The sequence below is a fragment of the Bidens hawaiensis genome, unplaced genomic scaffold (genome assembly GCF_021521415.1).
Source record: "Bidens hawaiensis isolate Kalapana, Puna unplaced genomic scaffold, B.hawaiensis_p1.1 tig00000326_1, whole genome shotgun sequence".
Taxonomy (NCBI): domain Eukaryota; kingdom Viridiplantae; phylum Streptophyta; class Magnoliopsida; order Asterales; family Asteraceae; genus Bidens; species Bidens hawaiensis.
The window spans coordinates 6,501,525-6,523,448 of NW_027491025.1; the positions used below are offsets into that span (position 1 = coordinate 6,501,525).

General features: G+C 39.6%; 1 protein-coding gene across 1 annotated transcript; it reads right to left on the bottom strand.

Moving 5' to 3' along the window:
• Nucleotides 1-3,911: 3,911 nt before the first annotated feature.
• LOC143622042 (uncharacterized) lies at nt 3,912-12,813 on the bottom strand. Its single transcript, XM_077093294.1, has 10 exons — nt 12,765-12,813; nt 12,628-12,689; nt 10,736-10,825; nt 5,715-5,760; nt 5,595-5,643; nt 5,340-5,435; nt 5,174-5,227; nt 5,025-5,090; nt 4,745-4,823; nt 3,912-4,094 (listed from the first exon to the last, which is right to left on the bottom strand). Exons 1-10 carry the CDS (start codon nt 12,811-12,813, stop codon nt 4,017-4,019), a joined length of 669 nt encoding a protein of 222 aa, XP_076949409.1. The 3' UTR covers nt 3,912-4,016.
• Nucleotides 12,814-21,924: the final 9,111 nt, after the last annotated feature.

Below are 21,924 nucleotides of genomic sequence, written 5' to 3' on the forward strand. Positions count from 1 at the left end.
CTCGTTTAATGTTTATAATATATGTATTTTAGCAACTTTTGATCACCAAGCAATACCCAAGGGACTTGTTTGCAAATATTATTCAAAATCTCTTCTTCCCTCCTCCATCCTCGTCACCACCGACAGCCCCCCCTTTCCTGTTTTGATTTCATTTGACCCATAAAATCCGGAATTTGGTTTAATTAGTTGATCCTTAACCTTCACGTCAATCATATGTAGGGAAAGAACGCGTCATTGACAGCTAATCGCATCAATACGAATCATTTTCGTTAATTATGAGCGCGGACTGAAATCAACCTCGTTAGCCTATAAATACGAGTCCAAAACTCAATTAAAATGCTCCACACCATCATCTTTCCATCACGAAACAAAACCCTAAGCCAATTGCATCAAAGAAGCCGTTTCTGATCTCGTTTGAACTCGTCATCTGGCCGAAACCCTAATCTCTCGTCCTCCATCAATTCTTGTTCAAATCAGGTAATTGTTACATGCATTTGAATCGGAATTTCGTGTTTAACAAGAACCCTAAGTCAATTTTTATTTACTCAAACGAATTAAACGGATTAAACAAATTAGGGTTCATGGTGGATTTGAGGATAACGAATCTGATAGATAAATATATTTCTTTCTGTGTTCTAAGCATGTTAAACACTGGTCTGGATGGTCAGTGGCATTTCGTTAAGCCAGGAACCGGCCTGGGGCGCGGGTTCAATTCCCCCGGGCCCGGTTTTTGTTAATTGTTTTTATTTATTAATTGTTTTAACCTTTTTTTAAAGACTTTATTATATTAAAACTAATATCGTTTACACTCGTTTAACTAAACCGAACCCCATTAAACCTTTAAAATAGAGTTTATTAGACATTCTCGTATATATATATATATATATATATATGGATATAATTCAGAATATATATATATATATATATATATATATATATATATATATAAAGTGGTTAAACATATAGTTTTCGTTTAATATTCCAACACGATTTATAAGAATAACTAAACTAATAAAAGTTTTAATTACACTTTTGAAAACCCGTTTCGAATATACGTAACAAACTAACAATCCCCAAATCTATTATAAACCTATTTTGTTTTATATTCATGTTTAGTTCATTCTTTTCGCTTTAGATATTTATGTTGTTTATACCATATAACTAGGACGAATTATTGGGACTTCTCGTGAAACCACCTAGTTGCTTTAACCGTTACCATCTCCTCGTTACCGCTTTCCCTATTCCAAGTGAGTTCTTCATAACCCCGTTTTAACGCTTTTAATATTTTTGGGGTGTAGCATGTCAGAAGTTTTACCTCGTTAGTTATGTGCTTATTTATAAACCGATTCACAATTAGCGTACATGTTAATATTATTCTTGTATATTGTTTATGATTATACGTGAACTTGCTTGCAACGTGTTTACTATTCTTATGGTGGAAGTTACGCAAACGCATACACATACACATAGTGGGAGGGTCCGACGGGACGTACCCGCGCGGTCTAACGTTACGACTTCGGTTGTTCATAAGGTGGTTCTCATTTCCCCTATTACTACGGGCTCGGCTAAAGTAACGGGAGGACGACATTAATTGATTTCATTTACTTTACGCTTGGATATTTATTACATTACGAATGTTGAATCGTGGTTTATATATGTATGTGTACTCAAAAACTTATGAAAACTCACCAACTTAATTGTTGACAAATATATTATTTTCAACGTGCTACAGGATGAATCGATGACATGCTAAGGATGAAGATCATTAGTATACCTTAGGATAATTGAATAAAGAACTTGTTATGTTTTGATGAAGTGTTTTTTTATATTTATTTATAATTATGAATAATTGTGTACTTGTTACGTTATGAAATTTAATGATATAATTATTGCCGCTTTAAATAGTGTTACGAGCTATGAGTGATCTGTACGTTACACCCGGGCGTATTCCGCTTAAAGCCGGGGTGTTACACAAGATGGGGGGGTGTCTTGGCCGTCGGTAATGATAAGGAGAAAGGAGGGAAGGAATATGATGGAGGTATTTTGAATATAATTTGCAATTTGGTCCTTGGTCTTTAGATGTGGGTGCAAGAGTGGATAAAATTTAGTTAAGGGGTGGATTTTGCACAAATTTCATAGTTGTTACCAATATATAAAACAACTAACCAAAATACGTATACTTAAACGAATGCGATATTTTATGTTTTAATAAACGTTTAAATAATAAAATGAGACAAAAGAACAAAGAAAATTTAATAATAATAAATGGGTTCCGGGTTTGAAAAGTAACGAATGTTACAATACCTGCAATTGATCTCCAACAACAGGTGGTTAACGGAGAAGAAACTACGGCAACGATGTGGAAACTTTTATACAAGTAATCAGAATTGCGTTTCGTAAACCCTACAAATCGAAAACAAAGATTTATGGCGAACCCTAATTATGGGTTTAAATCATCTTGAATTGTTTTTGCTTATGGAAGTAGGAAGCTGAAGAAAGAAAAACTGGTTTGAGAATTTGAGAGGATACGAGCCGTTTCAGAATTTGAATCTATCCAGATTCCAAAAATGCTTGAATGAAAGAGAAATTGCTTTAAAAATTTGTACATCATGCAACACCACATGTACACAACCTATATGGATCACACATCAGCAAATGACTTATAAGGTTGACACGTGTTAATAAGTCTTGAATGAGTGACACTTGTGTAACTTATCTTCTTTTATTATATAGTGAGATAAATGTTAAGTTGGGATTATTTTTAAATAGAATTAGGTTAGTTATTTTAGTTTTAGATGCGGTTATTCAGTTTGTAACATGAGATAAGGCTGATAACTTTAGCCACTACAAGTACTAATCTATGCTACAACTATAGCCTATAGGGTGCATAAACCATGTGACACCTATAGGGTGCATAAACAATTGACCATGTGATAACCAAGGTGATGCAAAAAATAGGAAGAAACCCTACTTATAGCGGCAGCTAAGAGGGGGTTGGTAAACAAAATCGAAGAAAAAATACCTCTAGGACGAGGAATCTAGATGGGGAATATATAATTTGTAGTAAGAGGTGAATGACAAGTTGATGAGTATGTAACATTGATATTCAGCGGCGACACTAAATTTTGAGACAGACAAACGGGTAAAAGCGAATAAGTGACGGGCTTTCGAAGACAAACACAATTGTATGCACTGTAAGAGAGCTTTTCACTCTGATTACAAATTAAAGCCCTTGAGTGTGTAAATAACATTTGTATTGATTTTAATTGTAATTACAATTTTTACAAGTGACTTGGTTATATATTTACCACATATTTACATAATACTACATTTAATTACCTAATAAAGCTAAACTTAAGCTCCTTTAAAGATTTTCTCAAATCAGCTCGAGCCGAACTGATCTCAAGCTTCAATTTCCGTATACGAAATATACCTGAGCCCAAAATCATAGGCTCGAATTGAGCCGAACTTGAGCTTCAGAAAAGTGTAACAAGACTAGCTTGAGTAGTGCAAGGCTCAAGGTACAAAACTTTAAGGCCCAAACTTATTATATTGAGCCTGTTGTCAACCAAACTAATATTTTGAGCCCATTGTCAGGCCCAAATACTCGATTAACCAAACCAAACCAAACCAATGACTAAAAATAAATTTCCAATTTTGGTTGTGTGTACTGTTTCTGTGTGGGTATTAACATTATATGTAATAGGTTAATACTATTTAGATAACATATCATATATCAATACAAAAAATGATTAAATAAACAGACAACAACATTAAGAACCCATCAACAAGGGTAAACTGGATATTCTGAAAAGCCAAGTTTATCCCCAGATATTAATTCAAAAAAACCAAATTTAAAGAGTTTTAGGTGGAAAAGACATAGATAGACATAATTACTCATTTTACTCATTTCGAAAAGAAGGAAAAGACATAAATACCCTTGTAAAGATTCAAAATGACCAATCGCGAGAGAGATGGCAGTTAAGGTTTTCATTGAAGATAGAAAAGATTAAGGTTTATGCCGAAAGCAACGTCACAACAATAAACAGAACAGCAGCAAACCCAAAACAGCACCCGACGATCACAGTGAAGGCCTGCATATTGTTATAAATAACACTTCAGAGACCATTTATGATTAATCTATGAATGGGTCGGTCAAGTCGACGTTGGTTATACTGTTAGGGTGGCAATTACCGACACGAAAATGATCAGGTTTTTGGTTGTCATGTCTAATCCATGTATAACTTGATTACAATCCATTTCCACTCACCAACCCGCTTACAAACCAGTTTAGATAAATTGGTTGCACATGTAGCGTTAAGTCACACAATTTTTAATTGTCAGGGTTAGGAACTTAGGATTAACGTCTTTTACACAAATAAATATATGGGTCGACGGTCGTATTCGGGTTTACCAATCCAACCCGACACGATCACCACCCAAAAATATAGTATCTTAGACGTGTCACCCAAACGTCCCAAAGTGCATTTTCTAATTTATGTAACCTCCTAAATCATTTTATTCATATTTTTATATATAATTAAAACAATGTAGCTTTTATAACCATATTTAAAATCGTAATTAGTTTTAATAAGAGACAAAAGAAAGTCTGTCACTGATCCAACCCATTTTGACTCGTTACCCAACCCGCTCAGCAGCCCATATTGCCTCCTCAAATGAGGAGTATAACAGAAGGATTAGTTAAACAAAATGAAGTAAAAGGAAATTCGTTATTTCAACAAACCTTTGCTTGTGATTTGAACTTGAATTTAGCCATGAACAAGGTTAAACCTTTATCAACTATAGGTGCAAGTGCCAAGGCCCTGCATAATAAGCAACCCTTACATAATGGGCTAGTAAACCTGGTGATATCAACTATATAGGCATATGTTGGTGATATCTCTCTATTTTCCGGTTAAAAGCATATAATGGACCGCTTAACCTCATTTTTTTGCACATTACAACCAAATTCATAGATTAAGATGGTGATAAGTATAAATATTAAAAAATATTAAGCAGCTCACCCTCCAGCTCTCACTAGTTTAGTTACTTGGCTTCCAGCCCAGACCATTGCCATCAATTTCACAAATCTGCACATCATTGTTCACACCAAATTCTCATCCAACAGTAAATTGATGATAAATAATAATAAAATAATAACAATAATAATCACCTTTTAACAGCTGCCCAATAACCCATTTTCGCAGGTGCTGGTGCTATGTAGAACCTAGATCATAAATAAACATAATTCCCATTAAGTAGATATGAGAAGAGCAATAATAATGATCAACTGCAGTTGACAAATTTGGCCCTCAAGTTCAAAACATAATATTACTTACCATGCCACTAAAAAGGCAGAGAGATAATAAGCAGTGTTCAGTAACCCATAAGACAATATCCCTGAAATTCCATATCTTCTAAGCTTTTCCAATATCCTGACAAAAAATTACATGGACGATAATCATAAAACCTAATTTTATCGGTCTACCCTTTTGTATATATGAAACGAGTTAACAATTAATAATATCTAACTGATAAAGCATACAATAGCCTATATCGTTGAGCAATAATAATGAAAGAAAAGTAGTTAATACTCTGATGATGAGAATGATTTCCGTTGACTTTCATTGATCTCTGCTGAACCTAAAACAGAAAATACGAAAATTATAATAGCCTCGCATTGTTGAATCTTCTTTATGTTTATTAATCAGTACCTTGTTGCCCTATAGAGCTGCTGGAAGTATCTGATAACTCATTAGGCTAACCTTGAAGCCAAGAGCTAACATTAGCAATACAGTCAAGTTCAGATTGCAAATTCACATGTTAGCAACAATAAGATCTTCAAGTAAGCAATTTCACTAAAATGGCATTCAATTCGATGAGATGAATGTGAGTTAACATTAACAGTATATTCAGATTCAAATTCAAATAGCAGATTAATACGCCAGCAGCAACAGTAAGATCTTCAGGTAAGTAAATCATCTTAAAATTTGACTAAAATGGCATTCAGTTCATTGAAGTCAAGAGTTAACATTAACAGTCCAGCAGTCAAAACAGTAAGATCTTCAGTAAACAATTTCATCTTAAAATTTCACTAAAATAGCATTCAATGTGAGACGTAGAAGCCAAGAGTCAGTCAACATTAGACACACTGTTAAATTATAATTGCAAATTAACATGTAGCACCATTAGCATCTTCAATTAAGTAATTTCATCCTAAAAGTTCACTAAAAGAGCAATCAATGTAGCACATTGAAGTCACGAGTCAACATTAGCAATACAGCCGAATTCTAATTGCAGATTAACCACAGGAACATCTTCAACTTAAAATTTGACTAAAAGAGCATTCAATTCAATCAATGTGACACACTCAAAACATGAAATTGTCCTACATTCTTCTTCTAACACTTTGTAACTAGGGGTGCAAACGAGCTGAGCCACTCGCGAGCGACTTGAGATCGGCTGGTTAAAAAGCTTGATCAAGCTGAGATTAATCGAGCCCGAGCTTGAGCTTCACTTATTGAGCTCAAGCCGGCTCACAAGCCTAAACGAGCCTGTCATTTATATAATATTTTAAAATATATATTTAATAATTATCAATTAATATATTTAATATTATGAGAAATAAATAAAAATAACTATATAATATGCATTATTTTATACATAAAATTCTAATTATATATATATATATATAACTATAATTATATAAAAAATAATTAATAAATAGTAGCCGCTCGCGAGCTACTTGAGATCGGCTTGTTAAAAAGCTTGATCGAGCCCGAGCCTGAGCCCGAGCTTCACTTATCGAGCTCGCGAGCCTGTCAATTATTATAAATTTTTAAAATATATATTAAATAATATTTATAATGTTATGAGAAAACAAATAGAAATAACTAAATAATATATTATTTTATACATAAAAATCTAATTGAAATATATATATATATATATATAGGGTTGGTATCATTTAAGAACTCCAAAAACGTTAAGAACTGTTAGGAACTCTAAACAATCAAACATTTTTTTCATTTTTTTATATACTAACATTATTTAAGAGTCAATCAATCAATCATACCCAGTGAAGTCCCACCAATTGCATAGCTATAAGTAGGGTCTGTGGAGGGTGGGATGTAGGCACACCGTACCTCTATCCACATGGATAAAGAGGTGGCTTCCAGAGAGACCCTCGGCTCTAAAATACATATGTATGAAGCAATACAAAGGAAATCAGAGTTCAACAGTAGTAGTAATAATACTAATACTAATAATAATCATAATAATAATGATGATGATACTAATAGTAATAACAATAATAATAATATTAATACTATTTATGTAGAGAGAATATTATTATGGTGTGTGCCTAAAATAAGGTAAATAGAAGCCCTAGGGTATTCCTTTCTCCCTAAAAATCCTTAACTTTAATTCTACTTCTCCATGAATTCCTATCCTCAACCATGTCCTCGGAGAGGTTTAGGTCTATCAAATCCTGCTTAATCCTCTCATCCCAAGTCAATTTAGGTCGTCCTCTACCCCTTCTCCCCTCTATAGTAAAGTGTTTCCTACTGATCTAACAGGATTCGTCGTTTGTCTTCTCTTCACATGTCCAAACCATCTCAATCTCCACTCTCTTATCTTGTCTGCTATGTTCGCTACCCCTAATCTCTCCCGAAACACAACGTTTCTTATTCGGTCTAACCTTGTGTGTCCACACATCCAACGTAGCATTCTCATTTCTGCTACCTCCAACTTCCGCACTTATGCATTCTTGATGGCCCAACAATCTGTTCCATATAGCATTGCAGGTCTAACTGCAACCCTATAAAATTTTCTCTTTAGTTTAGTTGGGAAACTCTTGTCACACAATATACATGTGGCTGCTTTCCATCTACCCCATCCTACTTGAACTCGATGGGTCACATCACTGTCTAATTCCCAATCGCTCTGAACAAAAGATCCTAGATACTTAAACCTCGTTACCTGCGGAACCACCTGCCCTTCAATGGTAATCTGTGGTTCCTCATTGTCATTTGCCCCTCCAAAAGCACAGTGTAGGTACTCCGTCTTAGATCGACTGATCCTTAAACCTTTTGTCTCTAAGGTTGTACGCCACTCCTCGAGTCTCATGTTTAGATCTTGTTTTCTCTCAGCAAGTAACACAATATCGTCTGCGAACATCATGCACCATGGGAGCGTCCCCTGAATCGACTTTGACAACTTGTCCAAGACTACTGCAAAAAGAAACGGACTCAGCGCTGACCCCTGGTGAAGACCTACCTCTACGGGGAAGAAATCAGTATCACCCACTGGCGCACGGACACTTGTTGCACTCCTGGTATACATATCCATAATTATCTCTATGTATTTCCTGGGTACTCCTCTACCCTCCAAGCACTCCCAAAGCACCTGTCGTGAGTCGTAGGCCTTTTCTAGGTCAATAAACACCATATGCAGGTCACGCTTCTTCTCCCTATACTTTTCCATCAATCTTCTTATAAGGTGTATTGCCTCTGTGGTAGAACGACAAGGCATGAATCCAAATTGGTTCACCGTAACCTGAGTTTCTCGTCTAAGTCTAACCTCGATCACTCTTTCCCATAGCTTCATAGTATGACTTAGTAGTTTGATTCCTCGGTAGTTACCACAACATTGGCGTCTCCTTTGTTCTTATAGATAGGAACTACAACGCTGGTCCTCCATTGGTCTGGCATCTTACCAGATTTAAGGATACCATTGAACAGAGTAGTTAACCACATTATTTAACAGAGTAGTTAACCACATTATTTAAGGATACTCTTTCCCATTGGTCTGGCATACTTTTCCATCAATCATCTAACATTATTTAAGAGTAGTTTTATCATATTTTATATAAAAATTTTGATTACATATATAAATCACAAGTTTACATATGTGTAAAATTTATGTATTAACAAATTTACATAGGTGTAAAATAAACATAAATATGTATAAAAACTAATTTTCAAAACTGTAATTATAAACATAGATATACAAAATTAGGGGTGGCAACCTTGACCCAAACCATTCCAAATGGGTCAATTTGGGTTGTTTTAAAATTCAAATGGGTTGATTTGGGTCATAGGTTTTAATTAAATGGGTCAAAATGGGTCACTTGAAATTCCACATTCTTATTTTTGGGTCAAAATGGGTTGACAAATTTAACTACATGGGTCGAGGTGGGTTAGTGTCTTAAGGAAAAGTGACATGTTTGGGTTGAAATGGGTTTTAGATTGGAACGATATCGGTTTAGGTTTCGGCTCGGATCAGCTTTCGTGCCGACACGAGTTTTAGCACTGGACGGGTTGGGTTTCGGTTTCTTTCGAGTTTTCGCACTAGACGGGTCGATTAAAGTTTTTGATTCGTTTTCGTCGACATTTCAGTTTCGGTTAATTTATCGGATTTTTTTTTTTTGATGAACGAGGTTAACGGCGAAAATATTTTGGTTTTTATACTTTTTTCGTTATTCGTTTATATTTTGAGTTATGATTTTTTATTTGTTTTTTTTGAATTTTTTTTTGAGGGATTTTGATTTTAATAGAAATCATCAAAAAATATTCAAAAAAATTAATAAAAAAATCATAACTCAAAAAATAAAACAAAAAATGTAGAAAAACTAAAACGTTTCGTCCGTTGTCCTCGTTCAAAACAAAATCGGCAAATTAACCGAAACTGAAAAGTCGACAACAATGAAGCAAAAACATGCTAAAACAAGCTGTTAAGTGATGAAAGGAACTGAAAAATCGCTAAAGCAAGCTGTTAAGTGCTGAAACGAGCTGAAAAATCGCTTAAACAAGCTATTAGATGCTAAAACGAACTGAAAAATCGCTTAAACGAGCTGTTACGTGCTGAAATGAACTGAAAAATCGCTTAAACAAGCTGTTACGTGCTAAAACGAACTGAAAAATCGCTTAAACGAGCTGTTACGTGCTGAAATGAACTGAAAAATCGCTTAAAAAAGCTGTTACGTACTGAAACGAATTGAAAAATCGCTTAAACAAGCTGTTACGTGCTAAAACGAACTGAAAAATCGCTTAAACGAGCTGTTACGTGCTGAAAAGAACTGAAAAATCGCTTAAAAAAGCTGTTACGTACTGAAACGAACTGAAAAATCGCTTAAACGAGCTGTTACGTGCTGAAACGAACTGAAAAATCGCTTAAACGAGCTTTTACGTGCTGAAAAGAACTGAAAAATCGCTTAAACGAGCTGTTACGCGATGAAACGAACTGAAAACTCGCTTAAACGAGCTGTTACGCGTTGAAACGAACTGAAAACTCGCTTAAACGAGCTGTTACGCGTTGAAACGAACTGAAAAATCGCTTAAACGAGCTGTTACGCAATGAAACGAACTGAAAAATCGCTTAAACGAGCTGTTACGCGCTGAAACGAACTGAAAAATCGCTTAAACGAGCTGTTACGTGCTGAAACGAAATGAAAAGTCACTTAAATGAGTTTTGACCCAAACCCATTTTGACCCGTTCCAACACGAACCTGTTGACCCTATATATATATATATAATGATAAATGATAATTATATAAAAAACAATTAATAAATAGTAAACGAGCAAGAGTTCAAGTTTGAAAATATACTCACTAGCCAAGCAGTTTGAAAATATACTCACTAGCCAAGCTGAGCTGGAGCTTTGAAAATAAAGGTCGAAACGATTAAAATATTAGATTAGAATGAATAATAAGATGATAGGAATGGACGTGACTCACAACACACCGGAGCCGTAGACACCTTTCAGCATGATTCGGTTGAAACCGAAAGTGAAAACGAGTATAATTAGCTTTCAATTGAGACCTAACCTGAACAATTTCACACAGAAAGCATTAATTAACTAATAATAATAATAATAATAATAATGAAATTGAGGTAGCATTATATATATTATTATATACGTACAACATGATGATGATGATGATGATGTAGGTGCGATTGAGTATTGAATCCGATACATGTATATGTAATGCTACTAGTAGACATGCGATGAAACCAGACGATAACCACAGAATCACGACTCGGTTGCCTCCCTGCTACAGCTTTTGCTTCTCTGCTCTTTATTTAATTTCATTTTCACTTGATAAAAATTCACTACTACATAAAATATTATTATTATTATTATTATTTAGCTGCAATTAACTCAATATAAATAATAATTACTTACGGGTTGTTTTATATTATTTATTCATGATATTTATTTATTTTTTAAAGTTTTATTTTTTTATCGTATGAAAGTTAATAATATATTTATGGTTTAATAATAAATTGTTTCACAAATAGATGAAATGTTATAATCCGGTTTAAAAGCTATATGAGTTTGATGAGACTCAAGACACGTTTATTTTTTTACTATAAAATTGGTTTTTTAATTATAAATAATATATATCTTTTTTTAAATAAATCAGATATTAATTTTTAGTATATCCATACTTTATAGGATTTTTATATCAAATATTTGGTGAAATTAGTTTTTAATTTAATGAGGTGTTATACCCCGTATAAAAAATATCTGGGTTTGATGAGACTCATACCTGTGAATTCGGGTCAAATGCATGAGAACCTCCATTTACAAATTAAGCAAATCTGATGACTCTAAAAAAATGAGAGCGACCATATCACGACACGTAAGATTTTTATATTTTCGTTTATATATATTATAGACATAGATTAATTAAGTAAATAATAATTACTTTACAGAGTAACCTTTTGGATTTGTATATATTTTAGTTACATGAGTGGGTAAATATATATGTTACTAACTTTGATCTCTTATGTTACGGGACTATTTTACAATATTTGTTTTTAATATTTATATTATTTTTTTGGATTTTAATTTTGTTTATTATAAGAAAATTAATCATATATTTAGAAAACAAATGAGATGTTATAAACCAGTTTAAAAGCTATCTAGGTTTGGTAAGATCAATGACCCGTTTATTTTTTTATTATAAAAATGTTTCTTAATTATAAATAACATCTTTTAAAAAAAACGAATATTAACTTTTTGTATATCTTTATTTTATAGGATTTTAATTAATAAATATATGGTGAGATTAATTTTTTAATATAATGACATGTTATAACTTGTTTAAGGGCTATATGGGTATGGTGAGACCCATACCCGTGTGTTCGGATTAAATGCATGAAATTAGAGAGTTTTTGAAGGTTTTGTTTACATATATTTAAGATAATGCTGAAAAGTAACTATTTATAGGATACACTCATATAATTAATGCCGAAAATGTGGCATTCAAATTGTTTTGAAAACTCATAACAAACGTAACAATTATTTGTTACTCGGGTTTACGTCTGAACAATTTCAGATTTTGTGACATCTGAAAATCAAATTTATAATATGGTTTGGTTTTGATATGTTTTGATATTATTTGTTTTTTTTTATTTAATCGGTAAATAGCCCTAATTTACATCCATATTAAATCTTATAAAACAGTCTATTATGAAGCTTTTCAGTCAATGGACACTAAGATAAGGGTCAATATGAAGGAGAGGCCAAATACTTGATATATTTTCAAGCCAAAAGTCTTTAGCCAAAAACTAGCATGAGAAATGGCGTTTATGTGAGAAGAAAAGGAGAGCGTATATTAACCTTCTCATTTAGGCATTTATAGATACCATGTTCTTTAGGTTGACTCACGGTTTTCTTCGTGGCTAAAATTCAAATTTTTAAACAACTATTCGATTGGGTTGTTTGCATTTGCTAAACCCGAAATAAATGAAACATACATTGACCGGAGAATATATTCGACATAGAATCAAGCCAGTCTCTGCTCATGTCTTTCGTTATTTGGCTCATACCCGATCTGGTCACCCCTAATTCTAACTCCTTTGAATTTTAATGAACCAAACACTTAACTGTTTCGATTTAAAGTCGATAACATAACATCTTTCTGGTGATAAGTGATAACATTAACATCATCATTTCAAATTTCAATTGCACACTACTACATGACTACATGCTTGGAGCTTGGGCCAAAAATGGATTGGGATTTTATTGTTGAAGACAGATGGCCTACTCTTCCAGTGAGCCCAACAAATACAAAAACATGACAGTAAATTTACAATAAGTCAATAAATAAATTGAAACTGAAACTGAAGAAACACTAAGTGACCCTGTACAGATTATAGATAATCTGGGGGTTAAGTAATGTTTCCCACGGATGAGGTCTAGCTGAGAAGGCTGTTCTTCAGGAGACCTGCAACACAAACACCGTAAGCTCGTCACTGAGAAGGGGGGGGTTCCTCCTTGTGACCACCCTCCGGCGTGAGAATCAGACTAGGTTGCTCTGAATATAAGTGTATATTAAGAGATTGCTAGATAACTGGATAGCAGATGATCTTACCATTCCAAGATGTTGGAGTATTTATAGCCGAAGGTAGGTTTCCTAGAAGGTACAGCCGGCTGAATAGTATTCCTGTTCTACCAACAGTGGACTATACACAGGCCATACTGGTTGGTGGATAGATTACGGCCAACAGTAACTATGTCGGCTGCACTATTCCTCCAACTGTAGATTATGCACGTCCTACCTACTGTGGATTATACGCAGGCCATGCTGGTTGGTGAATAGGTTACGGCCAACAGTAACACTATTTCACCAACTGTAGGCTGCGCACGCCCTACAGTAAGGGTTGGTGAGTAGGCAGCGGCTAATAGTGACAAACAGTACTAGAGGGTGCTCCTCCTCGCACTGTTGTCGGTGAGCTGTCACCCTGTGATTGGCTCATGGGTTGTTCTGGTCAGATCGTCTGTCCTATCCATACCTTGGTAGGTATAGTACAGAAGATCTTTCAGAATCGTACAGACTGGCTCATTTAGGCGGGATTGTTCCCGCCTTGCTCATTCCTTCATGTGACTACTGAAGTATCTATTGTCTTGTGCGTGTAGCCCTGCTGTCCGCGGGTAGCCTTCCCTGATGGCTTGTATCCGCAACTGCGGGAACAGGCGGGGTACTTCACCATTGGGAGGCTTTCCCTGCGTGTACAGCTTGCGTACTGCGCGTAAGGTTCTATGAGCATGGTGGGTCCTGCGGGAGCAGATGGTCTTTGCGCAGACGTCCCTGTTTAAGGTGAGTCTTGCGGGACCAACTGGGTTCTGCTGGGACCTACCTCTTCAAGTCCCCCCAGTCCAATGTTCTTCTCATGAATGTTCAATAAAGTGAGGTGAACTTTTGGACTTTAAGCAAGGGGTTTTGAAAAGGTTTTTAGTTTTAAGGTTCTCCGTGGGGATTCTTCCCGCGGATTTCCTAATGTCACTTGCAAAAATTCCCGATTTTTTTGCTTGATCTTTGGGTATGATGCGGGTAGGTATGTAACCTTCTCGCAAGTCAGGAGCGTTGAGTCTCACTTGTGTGGATTCTCCTTGAGGTTTTAGTGGTTTTGAACATAGTGATCAATTATGTTTAAACCACCAATTCCATCCTGGAGCCTCAAAACAATGTATTTCTCGACGTTCCCGCTATGCGGGGATGTTATTTCCGTTTCCACAAGCATTGCCCAAAAGATCCTTCTTGGTTTCAATTCCCTGCGGAGCGCTAGGTATGTGAAGGGTTTTGCCTTGACACTGTACCCGCGCTCGTCTTACAGTTACTTTACTTTCAAGGTACCTCTGGCGTCAATTCCCTGCGGGTGCTAGGTATGTGAAGGGTTTTGCCTTAACACTGTACCCGCATCCGTCTTATGGTTACTTGGTTGCCAAGGTAAGGGGTATTTTCCCGCTTACTTTTGAATCTTTTTGAATTTTGAATTTTGAAATTCGAAAGGTTGGTAAGGATAAGAACAGTCCAGACATCTGAAACGTCGTGCGACGGTTTCTTCTGACTGTGTCAGGACGTGCAGGAAGTTATGGTGACGTGACAGAACATGGTCATTCCAGTCGCTTTTTCAGGCGCGTGGGCACGATTTTTCGGGCACGTGGCCGCGAGATTACTGGCACGCGTCCTGTCAACAGCTGTTGCCAGCTTGCTTTTTGCCACGTGTCATAGTTTCATTGCACATTCGATTTCTCTCTCCTCCGCATTAATTTCACCGCATTAATTGCGATTACTATATAAAGGGGGAGATGGTTACTTTGCAATTCACACTTTTCACTCTTCTCTTCATCTTTAAGGCGATTTCCGGCGAATACTCCTTTATTCAATCGAGCATTCTCTCGAAATCGTTCTCTTCTTTCTCTGCAAGATGTCTTCTCGTGATGCTGAAGCTATAGCTGACGACAGGGGTACTGCTGGCGAGTGCCAGTGTGCTCTGCCCGGCGATCAGTACCGGTATGTTGTCAGGAAGTTCATGCTCGATCATCTCGAACCTGAGTTTCCTGAATCCCACCAGACCGTGTATGATGCCCCCAGAGGCAAGATTGGGGTTTATGCTGCATTTTTTGTCTATGGGAATCTTAGATTCCCGTTGACAAAATTTGTTTACCGTGTCCTTGAGAGGCACGGTGTTCATTTGACCGAGCTGCACCCCATGGCGATCGCCAAGATTCGCCATTTTGAGTGGGTGTGCCGGATTTTGGGCATCGAGCCCCATGTGGACCGTCTGATGACCTTCTATACCTGGAGGTGCATCCAGGGGTGGTACACCTTGACGACCCGTATTAAGGGTCTGAAGATTTGCGACACCGAGTGAAGTCTTCGCGCGTGGAAGCAGGAATTCTTCTACATTTCTGCCCGCGCCATCCCCCTTGCCATGAAGTTTAAAAATGGCCAAGCGATACCGAGCCTTCACGCCCCCAACTACCAGGAGGCGGAATGGTTTTCGAAGATATCCCGGATCCAATCTCCGGTTTACCGGTTTGCGGAGTCCGGGATGGTCATGTTAGGGATGAGCCGGGTGTGGAAGGATGCGTCTCAGGTTCCCATCCTTCTCGAATACGGTTTGAACTCTATTCCCTATGGTATGTCTTGTCTTTCTTTTTGATACAAGTTTGTCTTCTAACTGTTTCTTTTCTTTCAGAGGGAAATGATTTGGAGTCGCTTCTGTTCCCGCGGGAAACCGACGGTCCCGCGCGGATGGGTACTCGTGCTCTGGACGAGGGCGAGTTGCCCATCCTGGAGCAAACGGCGGATCGTTTTGTGGAGGTCTATCCGCTGGGCCACGAGATCCTGAGCCACCGGCGGCCAGGTAAGGCGATATTCTTTCCTCAATTTCTCAATGCTGTACCCGCTGTTGGAATTCTTGACCTGTCTTCTTCTGAGGAATCCTCAGATGCTCCTCCATTGGTGCGGAAGAAGAAAGCTGCTGCCGGCGGGAAAGGGAAGGAGAAGGCCTCCACGGCTGGTCCGGTGGTTCTATCTGACTCGGAGTCAGATAGTGAAGAGGTGGCGGGGAAGCCCGGTGGTGAGAAGACCACTGTTCCGGTGGCTACGACCGTTACCTCCGGAGAACCAACGGTGACCGGTACCAAGAGGCCGGCTCCATCGGGTTCCTCCCCGCCCGTCCGTACGTTCAGGGTCAAGAAAACCCGTAAGTACAATCATAATGTCTTTGCAGATTTATTACTTCTTAAATTTATCTAACACTTTCTTCTTTGTGCAGGCGTGGATGTTGACGCATTCCGGGGTGAAGCGCAGGGGAGTATCTCCCCGCCAATGACGGTAGGCTCGGTCAGCCTTCCTGAGGCGTCGACCCAGGCGCCTCCGCCTGCATCCGCTGGTCCAGTTGCTCGTTCCTTTGAGCCAACTGTTCCGGCCGAGATGACGTCACCGCCGGCCGTGAGTGCGATTTTTACAGCATCCTTCACGGAGCCGGCGGTTACTGCTGCTGCTGAGGAGGCGGCGACCGCGGCGGCGACCACAACGGCGACCACGGCGGCTGCCACCATGCCCGCGCCACCGGCACCTACGGCCGGACCATCAGGTACGCGCAGGGCTTCCCGCCGATCTTTGCCCCCTTCCCGTCTGCCTGACCTGTTGGATGGATTTCCTTTAGGTTCAGGTGATGGGTTTGGCGGCTATCGGCCTGTCATTGACCCTACAGGTGCGTAGGGTTCCTTTCTTTTTCCCTTATGTTTTTTATCATCTTTTCCTTACTGCCTTTGTTTCTTTTGCAGTGTCGGATTCCAATGAAGTGTATGTTCCGCGATGGAACATACGCCGAGGAACAACCCTTCGTACCCCTGTGGAGTGCGTGGACTGGGCTCGCCACGCTGCTCCTCATGGTGCGTTGGGGGAAGCCATGGCTAGCTACAAGGAGGGTAGGCTAACCAATGAGCTTCGGGTTCTCCAAGCCCGGATGCAGCCGCGCGTCGAGCTGCTTTGTCGTGAAAACGACAAGTTGAAAGCAGCTCGCGCCAAGGACGTATCTGAGGCGCGTGCTCTCCGGGAGGAGAACCAACAGCTGGCGGCAGCTGCCGCCGACAAGGAGAAGGCCTTCAAGGCCCTCGAGGTTGAAGTTCAGGCGCGACTCGAGGCCCGCTCCAAGGCTGCCCAAGCTGTGAATGAACAGCTTCGGCTGGCCAGGGAGACTGCGCGAAACGCAACCGAGAGGGCTGCCAAGGCTGAAGCCGTTGCTGAGCCTTTGCGTGTGGAGAATGAGGAGCTCAAGGCCAAATTAGAGGCTCTCCAACGCGCTCATGATGCCTTGGCAATGGAAGATGCCAAGAAACTCCAGGAAATCTTGGACCAAAGAGGGGTGCTTGACCACACCGAGCGGAAGCTTAAGGGCGTCGAAGAGGCTGCCGCAAAGGAAGTTTTACTTGCCAACCTTAACAAGAGCGAAGCCGAACGCGCCCATAACGAAGCTCAAGCTGCCCTCCAATGGCTCCTTCGAGAAGCGTTGCCTCAGGTATGTTTAGCTTTATCTTCTCGCTTTTCTTTTGTAAGAAAAGGTTCTAATACTTGTATTTTTTCTTTGTAGGTTGTGCGTCGGGTCTTTTCAGAGACCTCTTACGATGATGCTATGACCGCAGCCCTCAACGCTTCTCATGAGGATGGGGAAAAGGCCGGCTTCCTGCTTGGTCTAGGGTTTGTTGAGAAAGGCGTCCCACCTTCCAACTTCCCTTTGTTCGATGTGGATACCGAAGCCATTTATGACCAAACATTGAACCAATACGCCGCCTTCCCGCATCCAGTGGTGGAAAAGGTGGACGAAGTAGCTGCTGCTGATGATGGGTTAGCTGTCCTCAAAGCGTTCCTCGAACCACCCCGTTCTGACGGAGCGGGTCCAAGTGGAAGCGGCCCTGAAGCTTGATCCTGAAGATCCCTTTCCATTGCTAAGATAGACTTGTATAGATTCTCTTTCAGGCGGGTAGTAACCCGGCCATTCTTGTAATATATCATTGAAATATAAATCTTTTTGCGGATAAGATTGTTATTTCCTTCTTTGGATTCCTTGCTTTATAAGCTCATGACTTAGTTTAAGTTAGCAATTTTCCAAGTTTTTTAGAATAAGTTAACCTGTTGAACGTGGTTGATGATGGGTTAAAGTTTCGCTTCCTCCTTCGTGATTGTGCGGGTAGAACCGTCACTTGCACTTGGTAGGATGGCTAAACTTTAACCTTCATCTGACCTGCGTGTAGGTTTTCCTCATTTTTCCTCGAAATTTCTAAGTATTTAGGATAAGTTAACCTTTGAACGTGGTTGATAGTGGGTTAAAGTTTTGCTTCCTCTTTCGTGATTGTGCGGGCTGAACCGTCACTTGCACTTGGTAGGATGGCTAAACTTTAACCTTCATCTGACCTGCGTGTAGGTTTTCCTCATTTTTCCTCGAAATTTCTAAGTATTTAGGATAAGTTAACCTTTGAACGTGGTTGATAGTGGGTTAAAGTTTTGCTTCCTCTTTCGTGATTGTGCGGGTTGAACCGTCACTTGCACTTGGTAGGATGGCTAAACTTTACCCATACCTGACCTGCGTGTAGGTTTTCCTTATCCTTATTTCTAAGTATTTTTTTTTTTTTTTTTTTTTTTTTAGGATAACCTTTGAACGTGGTAGATGATAGTTTGAAGTTTTGCTTTCTTATTTGTGATTGTGCGGATAAGACCGTCACTTGCACTTACAAAGATGGCTAAACTTTACTTACATCATACCTGCGTGTAGGTTTCCCTTATTTTTAACGTTGTGTTTATGCGGGTTTTGCCGCCTTCCACACGCAACGACTTACTTCTCATTTATGCGGTAAATACCGGCACCAGTGGGGAGTTCATAAGGATAAAGGTAAACACATTATGAAAGGAGAATCATTTCCATTAGAAGTGGCTCTTGGCCTTTACAAGTTTTGGAATTGATCTACATATAACATTTGCGTAATTGAGCTCCATTCCATGTTCTTGGGATGGGAGTGCCATCGAGCCTTTCGAGCCGGTATGCGCCCTTTCCCAGAACCTGTTTGATAACGTATGGCCCTTCCCAGATCGGGGCCAACTTTCCTGGGCGTTCTTGGTTCGAAGCCTCGTTGTTACGCAGTATGTAGTCTCCTTCCTTGAAGTTGCAGAGTTTTACCCGCGTGTTGTAGTACTTTTGCATTTGTCGTTTGTAGTTCTCTTCACGCACTGCGGCTAAGTCTCTGCGTTCCTCGGTTAGCATAAGATCCAACCGTCTTTCCGCATCATTGTCTTCTGGCTGACTCAAGACCCTTGGTGAGGGTAGACCAATTTCGACCGGGACCATGGCTTCAGTGCCATAGGTGAGGCTGAATGGGGTTTCTCCCGTACTGGCCTTCTTCAACGTTCTGTTTGCCCAAAGGACGTGCGGAAGCTCGTCCACCCAGCCGGATCTGTGTTTCAAGAGTCTTTTCTTTATGCCTTCGACGATGCTTTTATTTGCTCTTTCCACCTCACCATTTCCTTGCGGGTGTGCCACTGAGGTAAAGGTGTGGGTGATTTGAAGTTCTTTTAGCCACTGTTGTAGCTTTTTGTCAGCAAAGTTGGTGCCGTTATCGCTCACCAAATTCTGTGGAAGTCCAAAACGACAAATTATAAATTCCCAAATAAATTTTTTGATATGCTTTGCGGTTGTTTGGGCTAAAGGTTTTGCTTCTATCCACTTGGTGAAGTAGTCGATGGCTACCACTAGGAACTGAACATTTCCTGGTGCTGTAGGAAATGGGCCTGTCACATCGATGGCCCACTTCTGAAATGGCCACGAAGAAGTGACTGGAACCAGTTCGTTTTTTGGGCGATGCGTGTTAGGTGCGTAAAGCTGGCAAGACCTGCATTTTCTGATGTATGCCAGTGCATCCGTATGCATCCCCGGCCAAAAGTATCCCGCGTTGTTTAGCTTGGCTACAACAGCGCGGGGACCTGCGTGTACCCCACAGATGCCTTCGTGTACTTCCCTTAGGAGGTAGTTGGCATCTTGGTTGTCCACGCATCTCAAGAGTGGGCCAAGAAAGTTACGTCTGTAAAGGATGTCATTGACGAGTTGATAATTCAGTGCTTTACAGCGTAGTTTTCTTGCCTGTGTTTTTTACTCTGGTAGTATTCCTGCTGCAAGGTAATTTATTATTGGTGTCATCCACGTTTCTGTACTGGTTTGGATGACACAAATTTCCTTGTGCGGGACTGATGGCGCTTTGAGGAGTTCAATGCGGATGTCCTTTCCCAGGTGGGTGAAGGCTAGTGATGCAAGCTTGCTTAACGCATCCGCAGATTTGTTTTCGCTGCGCTTGACATGTATGACTTTACAATCACCAAAATCACGCATAAGGGTTTTTGCCTGGGCGAGGTACAGGGCCATAGTGTCGTTCACAGCCGTGTATGTTCCATTTATTTGGTTGGCCACCAGCATGGAATCCACGTGGGCTTCCAAGTTTTTCACTCCCATCTTACGCGCAATTCTCAAACCGGCCAAGAATGCTTCATTTCGGCTTCGTTATTCGTACTTGGAAAGTCCAGCCGAATAGCGTAAGTATATTCTTGGCCCGCTGGGTTGGTTAATTTTAACCCTGCGCCTGAACCCTCGTTACTGGCTGCTCCATCAGTATAGAGTCGCCAGACATCATTGACGTCCTGTGCTGGGGAGGGTTGAGCCTCCTCCTGGCACTCTTTCTCCCGCGAAGCGGGGACTTCTGCAATAAAATCGGCCAGGACCTGGCCTTTTATGGCTGGTCTTGGCTTGTACTTAATTGCATATTCTCCCAATTCAATTGCCCATTTGGCTAGACGTCCCGATAATTCGGGTTTGCCTAGAACGTTTGAGAGTTTGAAGTTGGTGAGAATGGTGATTGGGTGGCCCTGGAAATATCGTCTTAACCTGCGTGAAGCATGTATAAGTGCTAAGACTAATTTTTCGAGGGTAGAGTACCGGGTTTCTACGTCTGTTAGTACACGGCTAACATAATAGATTGGCATCTGGATGCCCTTTCGTTCTACTAGCAGGACTGCCCCGGTTGCTCTATCTGTTGCGGAAATGTATAGGATTAACTCCTCTCCCGCTTGTGGTGCTGTAAGTGTTGGGAGTTCGATCAGGCGTGACCGAATCTCCTGAAAAGCTGCTTCCGCTTCTGGTGTCCAGCGGAAGTGCGTTTTCTTCAAGCAGTTTCTTAATGTTGACACGAAAGGAAACGATTTATCTGCATGGTTTGCCAAGAAGCGATTAAGTGCGACTAGTCGTCCATTCAGTGTCTGAGCCTGTTTGATGGTGGTAGGTGATTTATTTTAACAATGGCTTCGACCTTTTCAGGGTTCGCTCTAAAGCCATCTTTAGTAACAATGACTCCCAAGAACTTCCCTTCTTCCATCCCAAATGAACACTTGCTCGGGTTGAGCTTCATGTTTATCTTTCGGAGCGTGTTGAAAGTTTCTTCAATGTCTTTCAACATCGCCTCAGGCTCGAGGCTTTTGATGACCAAATCATCCATATAGACTTCCAAGTTTCTCCCGATTTGGGCATGAAACTCTTTGTCCATTAGTCGTTGGTACGTGGACCCTGCATTCTTAAGTCCGAATGG

Bases quoted from the DNA above. Each gene is read 5' to 3' on its own strand.
- LOC143622042 (XM_077093294.1), bottom strand. From the start codon at position 12,813: ATGAGCAGAGACTGGCTTGATTCTATGTCGAATATATTCTCCGGTCAA. The intron at 10,826-12,627 runs GTTAATATACGC...GAAATTGTTCAG, and splicing joins ATAAATGCCTAAATGAGAAG to GTTAGGTCTCAATTGAAAGC. The intron at 5,436-5,594 runs GTATTAACTACT...ATTTTTTGTCAG, and splicing joins AAATCATTCTCATCATCAGA to GATATTGGAAAAGCTTAGAA.